We start from the raw sequence: 18369 nt of genomic DNA, 5'->3' as shown, positions 1-18369 counted from the left end.
ACCTTCCTAGCCAATACACCGCCTTTACCATCGACAATATCCAGATCCCCATCTCTACCTCGGTTAGGAACCTAGGAGTCTACCTTGATGCCACCCTAACCATGTCACGTGAAGACAGCACCATTGCCTCCTCAGCGACCTAGTACACCAAGCTGATTAACGCTGCCAAACCATTCTTATCCACTGAGAACTGCCGCTCCATCGCTAGAGCAATAGTAGGCTCAAGACTGGACTATTGTAACGTCCTCTTTGCTGGCACTTTCCCAAAAAACGTAAAGAAACTCCAAGTAGTCCCAAACAGCGCACTCTGGGCTGTGCTCAGCATACCCAAAAGAGAACACATCTCTGCAGCCAGACACGAATCCCACTGGCTCCCCATCAAAGAACGCATTCTATTCAAAACCCTTGCCATCACTCCCAAGTGTCTCACCCACACAGTGCCCCGCCACCTCGCTTCGAAACTAGTCAGAGCTGGCTCCTTGCAGACCCATTAGAACACCATACTCCCACAAAGTCATCATCCCCAAAGTCAAAATGGAAAAGGCAGGGGGTGCTAGCTTCCCCTTCATTGCTGCCAGACAATGGAATACCATACCACTCACCCTCAGAAGTGAATCCTCCCACACTGCCTTCCGCAAAGCCCTCGAAACCTGGCTGTTCCGCTGACATCTGCTCACTCCATGCAAATCTATCGAACTGTGTACACTGGTTCTTACAATTTCCCCACAACTGCAACTAAGCAGCCCTCTTCTGTAATTGCCCCTATACCCAGTGTTGGGCCAAATATAACCATACCCAATGTCTGTACCACTGTAACTAAGCAACTTACTTACCTCTGTAACAGCGCCACAGTGCCCACGGGCTGTTTTTGGCGCTATACAAATGAAAAAATAATAAATAAATAAATAAATAAAATACGCTATGCCAAAGAACCATTCTGCTTCCAGCGCTTCGATATCACAACATGTGGCAGAAGGCGCTATATAAATACAAGAACACATAACGTCACTGATCTTCCTCCAGTCCCTCCTAGTGTCTGGCCCCCCTCCTGGTACTTCTCTCCTCTCTCTACTCCCAAGCTGGAAGCCTGGTCTGGGACACCATGTGCTCTTTCCTCCGATAGATTGTTGCCCCTTTTCCCTCGAACCTCCGTCAGTGATTGGCTTTTCCCTTTTCCACTAATTCCTAATTTAGTGATTCCCATTATAGCTGATTATTAGTGTCCTCGTCATACAACAGCTTCACAACGATGTTCTACGGGAGCAACCAAATGCTTGAAAAGTTGTGCTGCTATTTTGATGCACGCAGAAGTAATGAGACAGGGTGTGTGCAGGAAAGGTGACAACTGGCCCTGTGGATTGTGAGTGTAGCTCTCTTTTCCCTGTGAGCGAATCTGACAGTGCCAGGAGAGCATTCACTATTGCAAGCACGGTCTCTGTCCTCCTAAGCCACCGCGCAGTAACTCCTCCCAGTCAATGCCCCACAATCCTTTGTGATGTGGCTGCTATTAGCTGTCCTTGGCACCGGAAGATCAGATGGTCTGGGATGTTGGTGTGAGGAAGAGTGCTCCCTCTAATGAGGGGACCATATGTGTGATGTGCAGACGGGGCAGCACTTTTCCCCGATGGCAGAAGGCCTCATGGCTTGGGACACGTGGGGTGACTCTGGGGAATCGCCTCTGGATATCACTTCACGAAGTTGGTGGGCGTCCTTGGGCCTCAGAGCCCTCTGAGTCCTAAAGGAAGGCCAACAATGTGACTTCCTCACAGTGTCCAATAGGGCTTCCAGAGCCCCTGGAGGGAGTCAGGCTGTATTACTCGTTAGAGGACAGCCAATGACTGGCAAAGACATAATGGATGCCTACCTGCAAGAATGCACTTGCGCGTTCTTAATGTCACGGGGCCTAGTTAGATCGTTGTTTTTATTTTTTGTTCTCCCTTGTTCCCCTCCCTTTGCTTGGTCGCGCTCTGAAACACTTGTGTACGAGCGCGATATAAATAAAATATCATATCATACCCCTTATAAAATACTATACTAAAGGAAAAGGGGGAGTAAGAGACAAACACACCACGCACAAAACCTCAGGCCTAAGCTCTGAGGTAACTCTGAGAGTGGCCCATTATAAAACCACAATCAATAAATATTTCTGTTCTAAAAGCTGCTCCATGCAATGTGAACAGTCTGCCACAGAACGAGGGCCAGTCACTGTTCACTCCATGCTCCCAAGCATGGGTCTGAGTAATCATTTGATATAAATGATCAAGATGTCCTAAATGCTATCTGCCAAAAACCTAAATAGAGTTGCTCTTAACTGACCTCCCACAATCCTAAACCAGATGCCAAAATAAGCTGGCGTTCCCTAAAAAGATCAGAAAATGTCCATGCATGATGTGACATGTGCTGCAATTAAAGAAACACCATAAGGTGGCCGCTATGGCACCTGCGCATGTCGCCAACTCGGTTGATCTGCATGGAGGTAATGGTTGCCTGGCAGCAGGCGGTTATACATATGAATGTAATCATGTTATGTTGCCGAGCACAGCTTGATTTCTTGATTTGAGAATTACTTGAGACAGCTGTATGTAAATCAGTATGTGTCATGCAGGCCTACACTAATGTTTCCAAAAGGTGGATACTCCATTAGAAGAGTTGTTTAAATACACAATCACTTACGCCTGTGTGTCTCGCTTACTATTTACTAAGTTGTTCATGGCTATATATGAAATAATAAGTGGTGTAGCGGGGTTGTGTATATCCTGTGGGATTCTCTGACCGGTCACTTGTCTTAATGTACAAGTGGAGGCACTATGAAACGTAATGCTTTAACACACAAGGGGTTGGTGAAAAACTAAAATATCTTCTGGTGAGCTATGCCACACCCAATCTTATTATATATAAGTCACAAAGCATGGCAGCCAGATAGACAACTCCCATGCATACCGGACAGGCAGGTTCAAAGTCCCTTTTGGCTATACAGGCAGGTAGGCCTCCAAATGCCGTGAATGTCAGACAAAGGGCCCCTAGGGCAGGGTGCAGGACCCAGAGAATCTTGCCTATGACATTGCATGGATCAGTCTAGAGCAGGGTTATCCCACCCCAGGCCTCACAGGCCGAAATCCTGTCAGGTTTTCGGGATATCCCTTCATTACTCTTCATAATGAGTCAGAATGTGTGCACATTTTGTCTCATGAATATTAATGTGGGATATCCTGAAAACCTGGCAGCATTCCGACCCACGAGTTCGAAAAACCTGGTCTAGAGGTATGTTGAAAAGTCATTGTGGGCAGAAGTGCTTTACTCCCAGCACCTTGTGCAGAGGGGACTGTGTGCACATGCCCCTCAATCATTCTGTATGAGCTTGAGGATCTAATTGATGATCTCCATTTCCAGTGTGTATGATATAAGGATTTTCTCATTGCTGATCTCCAAATCAATTGCAGCCCACCACTTCCTTCTTCTCATCTAGGCCGCTTGTCTCCTCTCAGTGACTTCCTGGTCTTGCACTGCTCCCTCAAAGATCACCACGAGGCCATGCACCTGCACGTTTAGAGCACCTACGACGTGCAAGTTGCTCGACTGGGTGCTTCCTTCCCTCTGGCCGTTTCTACATGTTTTCACATGATTGCCTGAAGCTAGGCCTTGTTTAGTCTCACCTGCCAGTCAGTGGTTCCAGATATTGGTTGTTGCATTTTCTATATGGCTGCATTTCTATACGGCTGCATTCACTTTCAGGTGTGTGCTATACCTTTTTGTGTACAATGATTTCTTGTGATGAGTGCTTTAGATTAGCAGCATTTGTGTACATCACGAATTTGAGCCTGATTTTGGGCGTTGTACCATTGTTCCTCACCTGGAAGTCAATTCTGTCACTCTTTGGCTGTAGTCAATTTTGTGGGGCTTTATCGTCAAATCCCAACGAAATTGAATACACAGCATTCAGATTTACACAAATCACTGCATGTGGCTTCTTCTAAATTGCACATGCAGATTTTTTCTATTTTGTGTGCATAAATTATTGCACAGAATGTCCAAATTTCAATGAAGTAATTGGTAAAAGCAGGTGCTATTTCCAATATATCCTGTTTGCATATAAAACAATGCATCTGTCAGTACAAGACACCAAGAAGGTGTACACACTCACAGTACCAATAACTGCATGAAAGAAAATCAAAGTAAACGGCCCAGACAGACAGGGACACGCAAACCTGAGACACGCATGGTGCTCATAAGTCGGGTGAACTGGCCAGAACACTGCTTCGTAACAGCAGCACCACCATGGTGGATGTCGCACTAGAAGGTGAAAATCAAGCCGCCCAAGCAATGGCCTTGACCAATTCGTCCTCCAGGGCTGCATTCTTGAGACGGCCACAACTATTTCCCATGCAGCCACAGCAAGACAGAAGTCTAAGATGGGAAAAATGGTTGGAGGAGTTCAATGACTTCATCAAAGCGATTGGCGACAATGACGCACCAAACATCATGGACATATTCACTAACCTGGCAGGTAAAGAAGTAAAGAATATTCTCAAGACCATACAACAGGAGGAGAGAGCTACCTATGCCATGACCATCACTGCCCTCAACAATAAATGAATAGTGCTACCCAACAGAGACTACAAAAAAAACTAATTTAAACAACACGTCCAGATGATGCACGAGGCGATTGACAAATTCGTAATTAGCTACCAAAAGAAAATAACGTACTGCGAGTTTGCAAACTTCTCAGATGAGGGGGACGTACAACTAAGAATCATAGAGGGATGCACCTCATCAAATGTTAGAAAACCTCTGCTAAAAAAATCAATCACGCTGCCAGAAATCATCAAACTTACACGCATCTACGAGAGACTACACGTTCAAATGGCTGCTATAAAAAACCCAAAGAAAACTGTGTGCATTGCAGTGATACAAGGGGGACACACACAAAAAGCTAGAGGTCAGTTTCGGATCCCAAGGAAGTCATATGGCCAATCCCACCAATGTAATCAATGGCAGAGACCATGCTATAGATGCAGATTCACATTTCCACACCGAGGGCTGTGTCCAGCAATGGGATAAATGTGCACCAGATGTGGGAAGGAAAACCACCTCCAGGTGATGTGCAGAGAAAGACCATCAACCCCTCCAGGACACAAACCCACTACGTCACAATAAGTGGAAGGGAGACAAGACCCTCACAGGACGGCCAACACTCAAACACCAAATGCAAGACTTCAATTGAATACAGCCGGCTCGAAATTTCATGCCAATCACACCCCACCAGAAAATGATCCTGACACAAGATATCACAAGATATCACTGAGACCAATATGAAAATCTACCTTATTACCACAAACAAACAGGCCCGACGGAAGCATACTACATCCCAATGGACAGATGCAGCAGAGAATACGTACAGTAGAAGACGACACAGCACCAAGAGTAACACTGCACTTCGGCGGCCGGAACCACCAATTAATTGCTGACACGGGGGCCACCATCAACGTGATGATCATAGAGGACTATCAACACATCAAGGATGCATACACATGATGCAGCCCAGTGTGAGAAAATTCCAATGGGGAGCCAACCAACCGTTGAAACTGACATGTCAATTCCCATGCAATATACACCACAAAGGTCTCATCGTCTCATCCACGATACACGTCATCCAGAGCCCAATCGCAGGGAGGTGTCTGTTAACCTATCGGACAGCACGCGCCCTAGCACTCATAGACATCCACTATGATAAGTCAGAAATCGTCCAGAGTCACGCATGGCTCCATCATCACGATGCAAGTAAATACTATGACCATACAACACATCAAGGAAACATTTCCAAAGCTATTCAAGCTAATAGGCATGCTCAAAGACACTGTGATAACCCTCCACATAGACCCATCCATCAGCCCAGTGCCACAACATGCTCAGAAAGTTGGTTTCCACTTACAAGCACAAGTGTCCAAAGAACTACAACTCCTCCACAGAGACGACATAATCAAAAGAGTTAGAGGACCAACCCCTGGGTGTACCTGTTAGCCATCATTCCCAAGGACAACGGACGACTTAGACTGTGTGTATATGTATGCATTCCCAATGCTGGATCGAGTCAGAGTAACAACAGGGGCCCAACATAGAGGGCATGATCATCAGACTAAACCAAGTGGTGTGGTTCCTGAAGCTCGAACATAACCAGGATTATCACCAGCTTGTCAAACCCCAGACCCATCACTACTTTTGCTACCCATGATGGCCTCTTCCATTATAGGAGACTCAACTTTGGCATATCGTCCGCCGCAGAGATATTTCAAGAAACTATCAGACGGCTCGTCTCCACAGTAATATCGGATTTCAATTACAGTGACGATAATCTCATATTTGGAACCTCACAGAAAGAACATGATAACACACTGATGGAAGTGTGCAAAATACTACAGACCGCAGGGCTTACTCTAAATGGGGAAAGATGTCTCATAAACAAACCGCAATTAAAATTATTCTGACCAAGGAGAAGATACGCACCTTAGTGAACCTGGCGCCTCCCGTAAATATCAAAGATCTCAGATCACTTCTAGGGATGCAAGGGCAGGGCTTTAAGTGGGCCGGGGCCTGCCGGGGCTGGTCCCCGGCAGGCTCCGAAATTTCGTTTTGAGGCGGGGCCCTGCCGGGGCCCAGTAATCTCCCCTGGCAGCCCCGGCCACTACACGAAAAGGCATTTTTTTCTACAGCCTGAAGCGCTCGCTCGTTTGCGAGAGCTTCAGGCTACAGTAAAAAGTGCCTTTCAGCCATAATTGTGGCGCCGCACCTGCGAGTCTTCCCTTTAATCAAGAGATTCCCATCGGCCGGCGCCACCATTATGGAAAAAACGTGAGGCCGCTGAAAGCAGAGGCCTTCCTTTCTAAATACTGGAGCTGCCGCGCATTCGCGGGAGTTTCAGTATTTAGGAAAAAGGCCTCTGCTTCCAGTGGCCTCACCCTTTCAGCCTTAATGGTGGTGCTGCCCCTCCCCAGCTGGCGAGGGCAGCACCACCATTAAGGCTGAATAGGCAGGCGCTGTCCCCTGCCAGGCAAGCCTACACAAAATAAATGCAGAGATCAGCACCATCTTCCCCATGGGGGAGAGGGTGCTAATCTCTACTAAAGGCTGCCTGGCAGGGGGGGCAGTAGCCCATTGAGCCCGGGCTCGTCAAGGGGGTGTGGCCTAACGGGCCATCAAGACCCCCGCTGTTAGGCCACGCCCCCTCGATGAGCCCCGGCTCGATTTGTAGTGCCACTTAAGGCACTGTGCAAGGGTACTGTGCTCGCTATCTTCCCAATTACGCCACCCTCGCGGAACCGCATAGGACGCTGCTAAAGGACAACTTTTCTGTGGAATACAGAATTCAAGAAAACATTTGTAGATATCAAAGAAAGGCTCATCACCAGTCACCAACTGGCATACTTCGACCCCAAAATCTACACAGAAGTGACGGTGGATGCCAGCCCCATAGGACTTGGACCATCCTGGCACAGACCGACTCGGAAACACAACCGATCAAGCACATCATGGCTTACGCCAGCAGGGCCCTCACACATTGAGACAGAGCACTCGAGGCAGAGAAGAAAAGCCTGTCCACAGTCAGTGCCTGCAAGCGCTTTCCTCACCTCATAATAGGACAAGAGTTTACACTTGTTACAGACCACCAGATCTTACTGTCACTATTTGGCAACCCAAAGACAAGGATGCCACCACAAATAGAACAATTGGACATCAGACTCCAGGAATACAACTTCAAGATCATCCACAAACCTGGGGGAGTACAAAATCCAGCAGACTACCTTTTGAGGCATCCAGGGACGCAAGCAAACGGTTCCATTTAATAATGTCCACGCAAAAATTTCTCCTGACAAAAAAGTCACTGTTTTTTGAAGAGACATTATTACATTGAACATGCGGGGGTCACACATTATTACCTGATACTAAACAAACAATGTACTTGAAATTGAAGCAGAGGTCTACATTCAATACATCTCAGAAAATTATCTCCTGCCAACGCTCACACTAGCCACATTCATTGACAAGAGCAAAGATGACCCGACCATCAGAGTGGCCGTATAAAGGGTAGCAGTACCCAAAAGCCTGAGGAAAACCATAATAAACCTAGCCCACAAAGGACACACGGGCATCTCCAATACCAAAATGATTCTCAACAAACAAGTCTGGTTTGCATACATGGATGCGGTTGTGTAGAACATAATAACACATTGCCCAGCATGTCAATGTGTAGCTATGCTGACACCACAAACCCCAGTTCAAATTACAACACTCCATCAAGGGCCCTCACAACGTGTAGCTTTAGACTTCTATTGACCCCTGGAAGAAGGTGGATACTTACTAGTAGCCATAAATGAGTATTCCAGATTTCCCATCATCAAAAACGTGCAATCCACTGCTTTCCAGAATGTTGTTGGAATACTCGTTGGAAGTGTTCAGTGAATGGGGGATCCCAACAATAGTAAAAACGGACAACGGACTGCCATTCCAAGGTCACAAGCTCACAAAGCTTGTGGCTCCTCTGGGTTTCAAATACCAAAAGGTCACACCGCTATGGTCCCAAGCCAATGGGATGGTGGAGCGGTTCATGTCAACCATCAAAAGAACAAGACAAAAAGCGATCATTGACCAGTCACCAATGTAAAAAACCATGTGCCAGTTGCTGCGTCATTATCGCAACACACCAAATGAGGCTTCTGGGAAGCCAACTATGGAAATCATGATACAGTATAAACCGAGAACACGCTGGATCCACTTCAAAGACTAAAGGAGTGAACAAGACGAGAAGATAAAGAAGAGAGACGATGAAAAAAAGAGGAAGTCCAAGGAATGGGCTGACTGCCGAAGAGGAGCAAAAGAGAAACAGCTCACCATCGGAGAAGAAGTTCTGGTGTGCCAAAGACAACAAAAGAAAACAGACACCAGAGATAACACAGACCCCTTTACAATTGTGAAAGTGAAAGGGTCAATGTTAACAGCTCAGAAAGAAGGGAGAGACTTAACATGCAATACATCCTTCTTCCAGAGGTTTTAACGCTGCCTCTGAAGAAACGGGGAGCCCCAATGACAAGAAAGCAATCTGGCTCAAGAAATAAAGGAAGAGGTGACCTCCCCAGAAGAACCTGCAATAGCAGACATGAACAGCCCGGGGAAATTTGCCACAAATCAAACCTCACAAGAACACAGTCGAACACAGAGGAACACGAGAAAACCCTGGAGGCTGATAGAACAAATATAAAGTGGTCTCGTGATAAGTGGAGGGGAGATGTTGTATATGGACTCCAGTCCCAGTCACCCTTAAGCAAAGGACGACCTTAAGAGGGAGGAAATAGGAGCAGGCGGGATGAAGAGAGGAAGAGGAGGGGCAAGAGTCAGGGAACGGTAGTCTGTGATAGAGAGGGAATAAAGAAAGTTTAACTAAAACCAGGCTACGTCCTTTACTGCAGAACCCATAGGCAAAGATTGGTAACCTGAATACTGTTGTGCGGATCGCACAGCCCCAACAAAGCACTGCGGTCTGCCCAAATTCCCTGAGTTGAGCATGTGGTGACTGGGGAAACCACTACTAAAACAATGACACCTGGCTTCGAAGAGCCACCATAACAGCACTGGATGTTGTGTAGAGCAGAACAAGGCATATGAAGCAGAATATCGGTGTATCCCCACCCCGCTTCCGTGAGACGTGCACTCAAATGACACTGAAAGGACTGAAAGTGGAATAAAACAGCAGTGAAAATTACCTGAGGATGATGTATTCCAGAACCAACGTCATCGGGATACTAAATTTCCTGAGCACAGTAAACATCGGGAGGCTGTCAATATGTAAAGTTAAATATTAAATGAAGTGAATCACGTTAATCTCATTGCATAAGAACATTAATTACATTACTAAAAGACAATAGTTATTCACATGCTGATTCGATTATAGTTCACGCAAACTTTGAGTCATATTCAATATCAGAGACGCACTACAACTTTCCGCTTTGGTGCTAGCCAGCGTATGTCTTACTCAGAGCTAGCCTGATGAACTCGGCATAGAATAATGTCTTTGGTGTGGTGCCCTGCCAAGTCCATGGTTATTCGTTGAGCTGGATGTGGGTGCATTGTGGGTGCCTCTCAGAGTGAGGCCTTTAAGAGACATCACGCCTTTCCTTGAATAAACAGAGCACCCAGCAACTGTGTCCATGTGACCCTTGAAAATGTGGAGTCCTGCTGGTAGGAGATGCTGCTGAGCAGGGGTCTGCAACCTCCAGCTCTCCAGTTGTTTAGGAGGACGACTCCCATGATCCCTCACCATTGACTTTGTGGCATAGATCTGACAGGAGTTGTCGACAACATCTGGAGAGACAGAGATTGCAGACCCCTGCTGGTGAGAAACAGCTGTACAAAAGCTAAGGTTGCTTTATATATGTGATCTGTAGATTGATCTATAATGTGTAGATGACCAGACTAACCAATGAAAGATGTTGTCAAGAATACCCTCACACTTTCACAACCGCAACAATAGAAAACAAACACTGGCAAAGCCACCGTTTTTTGCTTTTGTATGTTAATGTCCTATTTACTGTCAGGTATTGTCATGTGTCTGAGGGTTCACATTCTATGCCAAGTACTGTCATAATTTGGGCAAGTACCCATGTCACATGACAGGTATTGGGAGCTGGGCAGCAAATGCTCTAGAACAATAATTGAGTCACGCACCCAAGCAAGAAGACCCTTCAAAGTGCAATAAGATTAAAAGAAGTAGGAACCTATTGTATGACGTGCTTACATTGCATTGTGGCCGCTGAAACAAACAATGACAAATTGAGAAGAAAATGCAGCTTTACCCATTCGAATATTTCCTAAAAAGGGGTGCTTAATTTTGAATTTACATTAAAAAAACTTGTTAGGGCCCTCATGCATTAAAGGCGTCACGCAAACTCCTCGATAATCTTTATTCATGAATTCCACTGATCAAAAGTAGCCTTATACACATGGAACATTCTTTCATGCATGTTCCAACTAAAAACACACTATTCTACAACAACATATGCCATCAAAAGAAAAAAAACAAGGCCTCATTACAACTGTGGCAGTCCCGAAAGAAGGGTGCTAGTCGCACCGAACCGGCAACGTTTCCGGACCGCCACAGTACAACTCAGCCTACCAGGCCTGTGCACCCGGCAGGTCTGACTTGCCTGTTACAACGGCCCCGGAAATCTGAGTTGTCACGGAAGCACTGGCACCGTTAGCAACGACCCCGTGCTTCCAAGTCCCCATTCCCACAGAGTCCTTTTGGACTCTGTGGGAACGGGGACTAACATTTTCCGGCGTCTGACTTCCCGATCCACCGGGACTAACGTCCCAGTGGCACCGGGAAGTCAGGCACCGGAAAAGTGTTACGAGTCCGGTGGCAACCCGCCGGAAGCACTGGCAGGGTTACCGCCAGACTCATATTAGGGCCTATATAGTCTTTATTGCTGAAAACAATTTCCATATTATATACACACACAAACCAGCATCCACGTTACTTTAAATAAAGCACCTGAACTTGGATCATTCCCAAACTAGTATGCACAAACCAGCAAAACAAACAGCATAAAAAGACACATGAAACCGGCAGGTAATTATTCTCTTGGAATTGAGATCAAATTCTCCATGCACCATGGCTCATCTTTAGTGATAGTGGTTGGGGGGTTAGTTGGGTTTTCAAGTTCCTCAAGGATGGTGATTATCTCATGAGTTTTAGATTTTGCAGGAGTGAGGAGATCAAGGGAGCGAGACACTCCGATGTAAGATTTCTGGCGATAGATAATGTGGCGTGCGATGGTGTCTGTGTCAGAGACAGTCAGTTTAACTGAGAGGATATCGCAATTGTCATTAAGGGTGGTGCTGAATACTCTGATTGCTAGGGAGCACCTTACTATAAGTGCCACCCCAAGGTCTATCATTTCGATAGATGGTGTAACCTAGAGGAATCGCAGTTGAGAGGGCAGGGCCGGAAAGCTGCATGTAACCACGTTTCCGTGACAGCTGGGACATCAAGGTTAAGGTCAGTGATGAGGCCATTGATTTCAAGTGCATGTGCCTAGCATTGATGAGAGCACGTTTAGGTGAAGTCATAGGTAAAGTGGGACTTTTGAAGCTCAGTGATTTTTTGGGTTCTGGCATTGAGGAGGCTGGTAAGGCCTGGTTGCTGATGGTGAGGTTGGCTGAGGCATCAGGCTTGTTACGAGGGGTAATGATATTAACAACACCACAACATACATATCAAACTTATAATGTACCCCAAAACCAGACAAGCTCAACCATGCAAAGGAATCAAAGTAATATAGATCATAAATGTCATGACCTCAATACATAAACCCACTATCACATCTTATATTAAATGACAACAAAACATACGTTTTCAATTACAACTTACATTTAATGATTTCAAAACATAGAGTTGCAATAAATATAATCACTAGCTTACAAGGTCCTACTGCTACCTTAATACGACATTTAATACCAAACTAAAACTAGCTTTCACATTCTAAGAACAAAAAAGCACACGTACAACAGAAATATACAAAATAAACAAAACACTATGAACACAACACATTAACAACAATCCAAAAACAAAGGTTGAATTAAGAATTCAGCAAGGTTGCTTTCAATGTAGGTTTATTTGTGTAATGTTTAGAGTTAATGCAAAATCTTGTGAAGTTTCATGGAGTTTTTTAAGAAACGTGTTTTGTGCATTGGGTTTTCCATAAAAAAAACACGCTTTCATGATGCCTATCCCGACATTGTGACCTTTGATTTTCGGAATTTTCGACATTTACCTAGTCCTTACAGGTGCATGTCGCAAACATTCCAAAGATTGGATCGGTAAACTTGACAAAAGAAATGTACTCATATCTTCGTAAATGTGCAGTATTTTAGGAGTCACTAATACACATGTTACAGATCAGAGATGCTCACAGAAACAGACAGCATCACCAACAACCCATGCAGAACAAACCATCCTATGTATGTCATTCTCTTATCTGTGCCTAATACGAAGTGAGCATGTGCACATCCTTACTCCGAGACCTAGATACATTTCTGTGCAGTGCTGAACAGCCAAGGACCGATGCACATTTTAGACATTTTATCCCCACAGCCAAACCCCGAGGCTGTCCAAATGAGTACATATGCTACAATGTCATACAAAATGTTAATGTTAAGGTGAGGGTTGTGAAAAATCTAAGCACCAAAGCCATTGGGCATTATGTACTTAGTGATACATGCATACAACCCTTTTCCAACAGATATTTGTCAAATATAAAGTTTGTGGTCATTTTAATGTTCCCAAAAGGCTCTTGATCTTATGCAAAGCAGGCTGGAACCCTAAATAGTGCTGTTTGTCCCCTTTCCCCTTTCTCATAGGAGTATTTCTAAAGCTAAATATACAAGTGCACCAGACTGTTCATCATGGAATGATAACCTGGATGAATGTCAAAATTACCATTGCCCATTCTTTGATCCCCTAAACCGTGAGCAAAGTGTTCAACTGCCTTTTTTGCAACTTTTGAAATTGTTCTTGATGGGGGATCCAATTTGCTTCTAAATCATAAATTCACGATTCCTTGTGTGATTTTTCAAATATCGCTATTTATTCCTGACTCGTTAGTATCACATAATATCAGCCAATGCATTTCGGACATCCGTCCATCATCAGGGATATTAACACTGCTGCTTTTTCATCAATATGGATCTCATCATCACAACATTATACGTTAATGTAATTCATTCCCAATTCATCATTTTTTAGTAAAATTCAACAGAAATCAAAATAAGTAAATTGCACATACCCAATGATTGTTGCAGTCCAAGGTAATATTTAGAATAAAACGAAAAAAGAGAGGAATTCATTGTAACACATGATCTCATCATCTGACCACTGTATTAAAGTATATAAATATTGCTTCAGTTCACTAGCTGGTCGCCTTTTATCATCCAGAGTGTGTTCCCACTCTCCTATGTTTCCATTTAATCACACGCTTCCCTGTTGGTTAAAAAGGTCGGGTTTAAGACCTCATGTTATTGTATTCTACTTATCCTCAAAAGATCTACTTCCATCACCCTCATTCAGTCCTTACCTCTTACTCTACGTGCTGTGCCGACGTGCTGGCTGCTCAAAAGGAGCTGCCGCCGTCGCTGGTGGCGTTTATAAAACGCTAATCTTTTCCGCGCATGCGCGTAAGCTTCTATCTCATGTTTTATCACTATTCTATTCTCTAGAGGGCCTCCCTCAGTCCTTACGTTTATAAGCACTCGCAGGCATTTTATTTATTTAATTTTAATGTTACTGGTGACAAAAAAGATGATCTAGAGTTCATATGTGTGCTGAGGATGTAAATCTCTACCGTGCATGCGTGTTGGGAAAACACTACATTACGGGTACCGCGCATGCGTGTAGACCCTCAAGGTAGTATTTCTAATTGTGTGATGAAATGTGTTGCAATCAGTGGAATTCAATGCATTGCTTCATGTTTTTTCACATGAATATTATTTCAGAGCTATCTCATCCCCAATAGGATATTATGAGTTTGTCTTAAGTGTTACTATGTTTATCTTTAATCGTGTTACAATCTCTTTTTTTACCCGTGTACCTCTTACATTTAAACTATATGTACCGTGTATGCCTGTATATACAATCACATTCTGATTGTCCATCAACTCGAATCACATTTCAATTGTTCCAACACCATGGATCCACTGGTTGGCAGTCAAGGGCACTGACTTACGTCCCACAGGGGGTTGATTCCCTGCAGGACATGACGTGGACCCTCTGTTGGTAGTACATTAGGCTTGCAAAATTGTTAAAGGTATTCCATCAGGTGTGTTACTCATTTCAAACAGGTGACTACAAAAAACACATATAGTTGATCTCTTCATTTATAGCCCCTGGTCTCAGGGCGTCAAGTCGATCTATCCAAAACGACTTACGTTGATTTAGTTTTCTTCCCAGGTCTTCATGAGCATTATATTGTTTAATAACTTCCAGAACTTGTATCCTCATCTGGCTGATGCTGTGTTTCATTGAATTCCAATGTCTTGCCACTGCTGAGTTTATATTGTTGTTCCGAATGCATGACCTGTGCTCATTCCAGCGTAGCTTTCCTGGTCTCTTAGATTGGCCTACATAGTACATGCCACATGGGCATTTGATTCCATGAATTATATTTGGTGTGTCACATGTCGCATAATGCTTTAGTCTGATCTTTTCACCCGTATGTGGGTGGTCTATGGTATCTCCTTTTGTTACAAAATTGCAGTTACTGCAATGCAAGCATGGGTATGTCCCTTTTCTTGTTGTCTCTGGCGGTTTCTTTCCAGGTCTTGTTTTCACCAGTCTATCTCTTAGATTCGCACTTCTTGCGTAGGCAAAGGTGGGCATTTCTCTAAACAGATGTTCCACTCGCATGTCGTTTGTCAATGTGCACCAGTTCTTTTTAATCGCATTTTTGATCGTGTTACTTTGTATAGAGTAACATGAGACGTAGACTATTTGGGTTCCTTCTTGTTCTTTTGTATTACCCTACTCTGGGGTTTCATCAAGCGTTCTTTTGCTGCCTCTATCTCTAAAGGTTTGTACCCTCTTGCTTCAAATCTTTCACCCATGTTCTCAATTTCTTTTTCAAATGTTGTTTGATCATTAACAATTCGTTTCACTCTTATCATCTGGCTGAATGGTACGTTTCTGATAAGACTCGGCTGGTGGAAGCTTAAGCGGTGTAGCAGATTATTACAGTCAGTCTCTTCTAATGTAGTGTTTTCCCAACACGCATGCACGGTGGAGATTTACATCCTCAGTACACATATGAACTTTAGAACATCTTTTTTGTCACCAGTAACATTAAAATTAAATAAATAAAATGCCCGCGAGTGCTTATAAACGTAAGGACTGAAGGAGGCCCTCTAGAGAATAGAATGGTGATAAAACACGAGATAGAAGAGTGCGCGCATGCGCAGAAAAGATTAGCATTTTATAAACGCCACCAGCGACGGCGGCAGCTCCTTTTGAGCAGCCAGCACATCGGCACAGCACGTAGAGTAAGAGGTAAGGACAGAATGAGGGTGATGGAAGTAGATCTTTTGAGGATAAGTAGAATACAATAACATGAGGTCCTAAACCCAAGCTTTTTAACCAACAGGGAAGCGTGGTGCTTAAGTGGAAACATAGCAGAGTGGGAACACACTTTGGATGATAAAAGGCGACCAGGTAGTGAACTGAAGCCATATTTATATACTTTAATACAGTGGTCAGATGATGAGATAATGTGTTACAATGAATTCCTCTCTTTTTTTGTTTTTTTCTAAATATTACCTTGGACTGCAACAATCATTGGGTATGTGCAATTTACTTATTTTGATTTCTGTTGAATTTTACTCAAAAATGATGAATTGGGAATTAATTACATTAACGTATAATGTTGTGATGATGGGATCCATATTGATGAAATAGCAGCAGTGTTAATAGCCCTGATGATGGACGGATGTCCGAAATGCATCGGCTGATATTATGTGACACTGACGAGTCAGGAATAAATAACGATATTTGAAAAATCACACAAGGAATCGTGAATTTATGATTTAGAAGCAAATTTAATATATGAAAGCGAGTTAATTGATTTGAATATTGTTTGGAACCCCGGAAAGGGTCTTGTGATTGAGCTCATCCAGGAACGGAAGCTGTTCGTTCCTACTCTTTTGGATTATGTTATAACCTTGTGCCTAGGCTAAAGGGTGAGCTGCCATACAAAGTGTGAGAAATAACTGAATTGGTGAACTACCTAAAAGACTTAGCGGTGCCCACCCTACCCCAAAATCCTGATATGGAAAGTTGTCACAATGTTGGTCAGGAAATGTGGATTTTGATTATTTTCAGTTTTCTGACTACAATGCTGAACATCTTCTATCAGAAACTAATTGATGTGGTTGTTCTGGATTTTAATACTGTGATTCGCTCAATAAGGCATGTGGAAAAGTTCTTATTATGACTACAATTCCAAGCAACTGATCTCATTCAGAAGTCAGAGTACTTCCGGTCTTGCATGCAGCAACTCAACAGCAAAACTATCTTGCATTTTCCCTCTCCCCCCACTAACTAACCCAAGATTTGACAGGATGAATGGAGGCTATGCAAATGGCAGCAGAGCGTGTTAGAATCCTCAGCAACATAACAAAACATAAGTACCACCATCAGGGCTGGTACCCGGGAAAGTCAGAATGCTGTTTGAGTTTGTATCCTGAAAATTTGAAACTCTGTTTACCTAGCAGCCCCCAGGATGGTATCATAAACACTGGCGCAGCGCCACACTATGTCCTGCAAGAGGGTGCAGCCTCCAGAAGCTTCTGAAAGAAATTGTTTCTTTCAGAAGTCGGAGCACGACTTTATAACGAAATTATTTCTTTCCGAAATTATTTTTCCGTTTTAACGTGAGATGAAGGGTCCATTCACACTGAGCAACCAACACGTCTCTTTGTGATGGAGACGCTCCGGTTCCTCTGCGCATGTCAGGAACAAGGAAGCAGGGAGATCCCCTGTTTCCTGGTTCCAGTCGGCATGGTGGAGCACAGGGAGCTGGATGCCTACCTGGCAGAGGAGTCCCTTGCCACCTCAGCAGGTAAGAAAACAAATACTTTTTTCAAGTGTATGTGCCTGCGAGGGTGTTTTCATGTGTGTGATGGATGCTTGTATGAATGTATTTGTGCACACAAGGGTGAATTATGCAATGTATGAGATTGAATGAGTGTATGGTGGCAGTGTGTGTGCGTGTGACTGAGCAAGTGTTTGGTGTATGGTGTGAACGAAGTAAATGAGAGAATTAGGGCATCATTACGACTTTGGAGGCAGCCATGCCCTTAATAAGGGCATGGCTGCCTCCAAAATCGGGTCTGGATCCGGGTTCCCTGAATGGGGAAATACCGGGCCATTCCGACTTTGGAGGGCCTGGTATTTCCTGCTTCAGGGGACCCGGACCCGGCCCTTCCCCATTCCCATTCGAGCCCCCATAGGGATCAATGGGAATGGGGAGGAAGCTAACAACCCTGGTCCCAGAGCGGGACCCGCTCTGGACGTCTAGATGTCCAGAGCGGGTCCCGCGAGGGAACCTCGTATTAGGGCGGAATGGGATTAACGGCGCCGGCACCATTACTGGCACCGTTAATCTCATTCCGCCCACCTCGTAATGAGGCCCTGAATGTTGTGTGAATGGGTGTTTGTGTGTAGGGCCGGAAATGGACAAGGGAGAGATCAGGTGGGGAGAGGCAGATTGTCAGTGGTGTGGGTGGATCTGGGGGGCTGAGCTAGGTGTTGAATAATGTGAGTGCCCTGAATATAGG

At 44.5% G+C, this 18369-nt stretch overlaps 1 protein-coding gene across 2 annotated transcripts in view; it reads right to left on the bottom strand.

Annotated features, from left to right (window-relative positions):
* SLC35D2 (solute carrier family 35 member D2) overlaps positions 1–18369 on the bottom strand; it is a 464130-nt gene that overhangs the window by 154869 nt on the left and 290892 nt on the right. For both annotated transcript variants that reach the window (XM_069625695.1, XM_069625696.1), the window contains exon 5: positions 9753–9824. In XM_069625695.1, coding sequence (XP_069481796.1) covers positions 9753–9824 — 72 coding nt within the window. The remainder of the gene's footprint in view (positions 1–9752; positions 9825–18369) is intronic.

This window comes from Ambystoma mexicanum, chromosome 6p, assembly GCF_040938575.1.
Source record: "Ambystoma mexicanum isolate Mex_15411 chromosome 6p, UKY_AmexF1_1, whole genome shotgun sequence".
In the NCBI taxonomy this organism is placed as follows: Eukaryota; Metazoa; Chordata; class Amphibia; order Caudata; family Ambystomatidae; genus Ambystoma; species Ambystoma mexicanum.
Note: the sequence above shows the minus strand (reverse complement) of the source record. Positions and strands in the feature narration are given on the sequence as shown.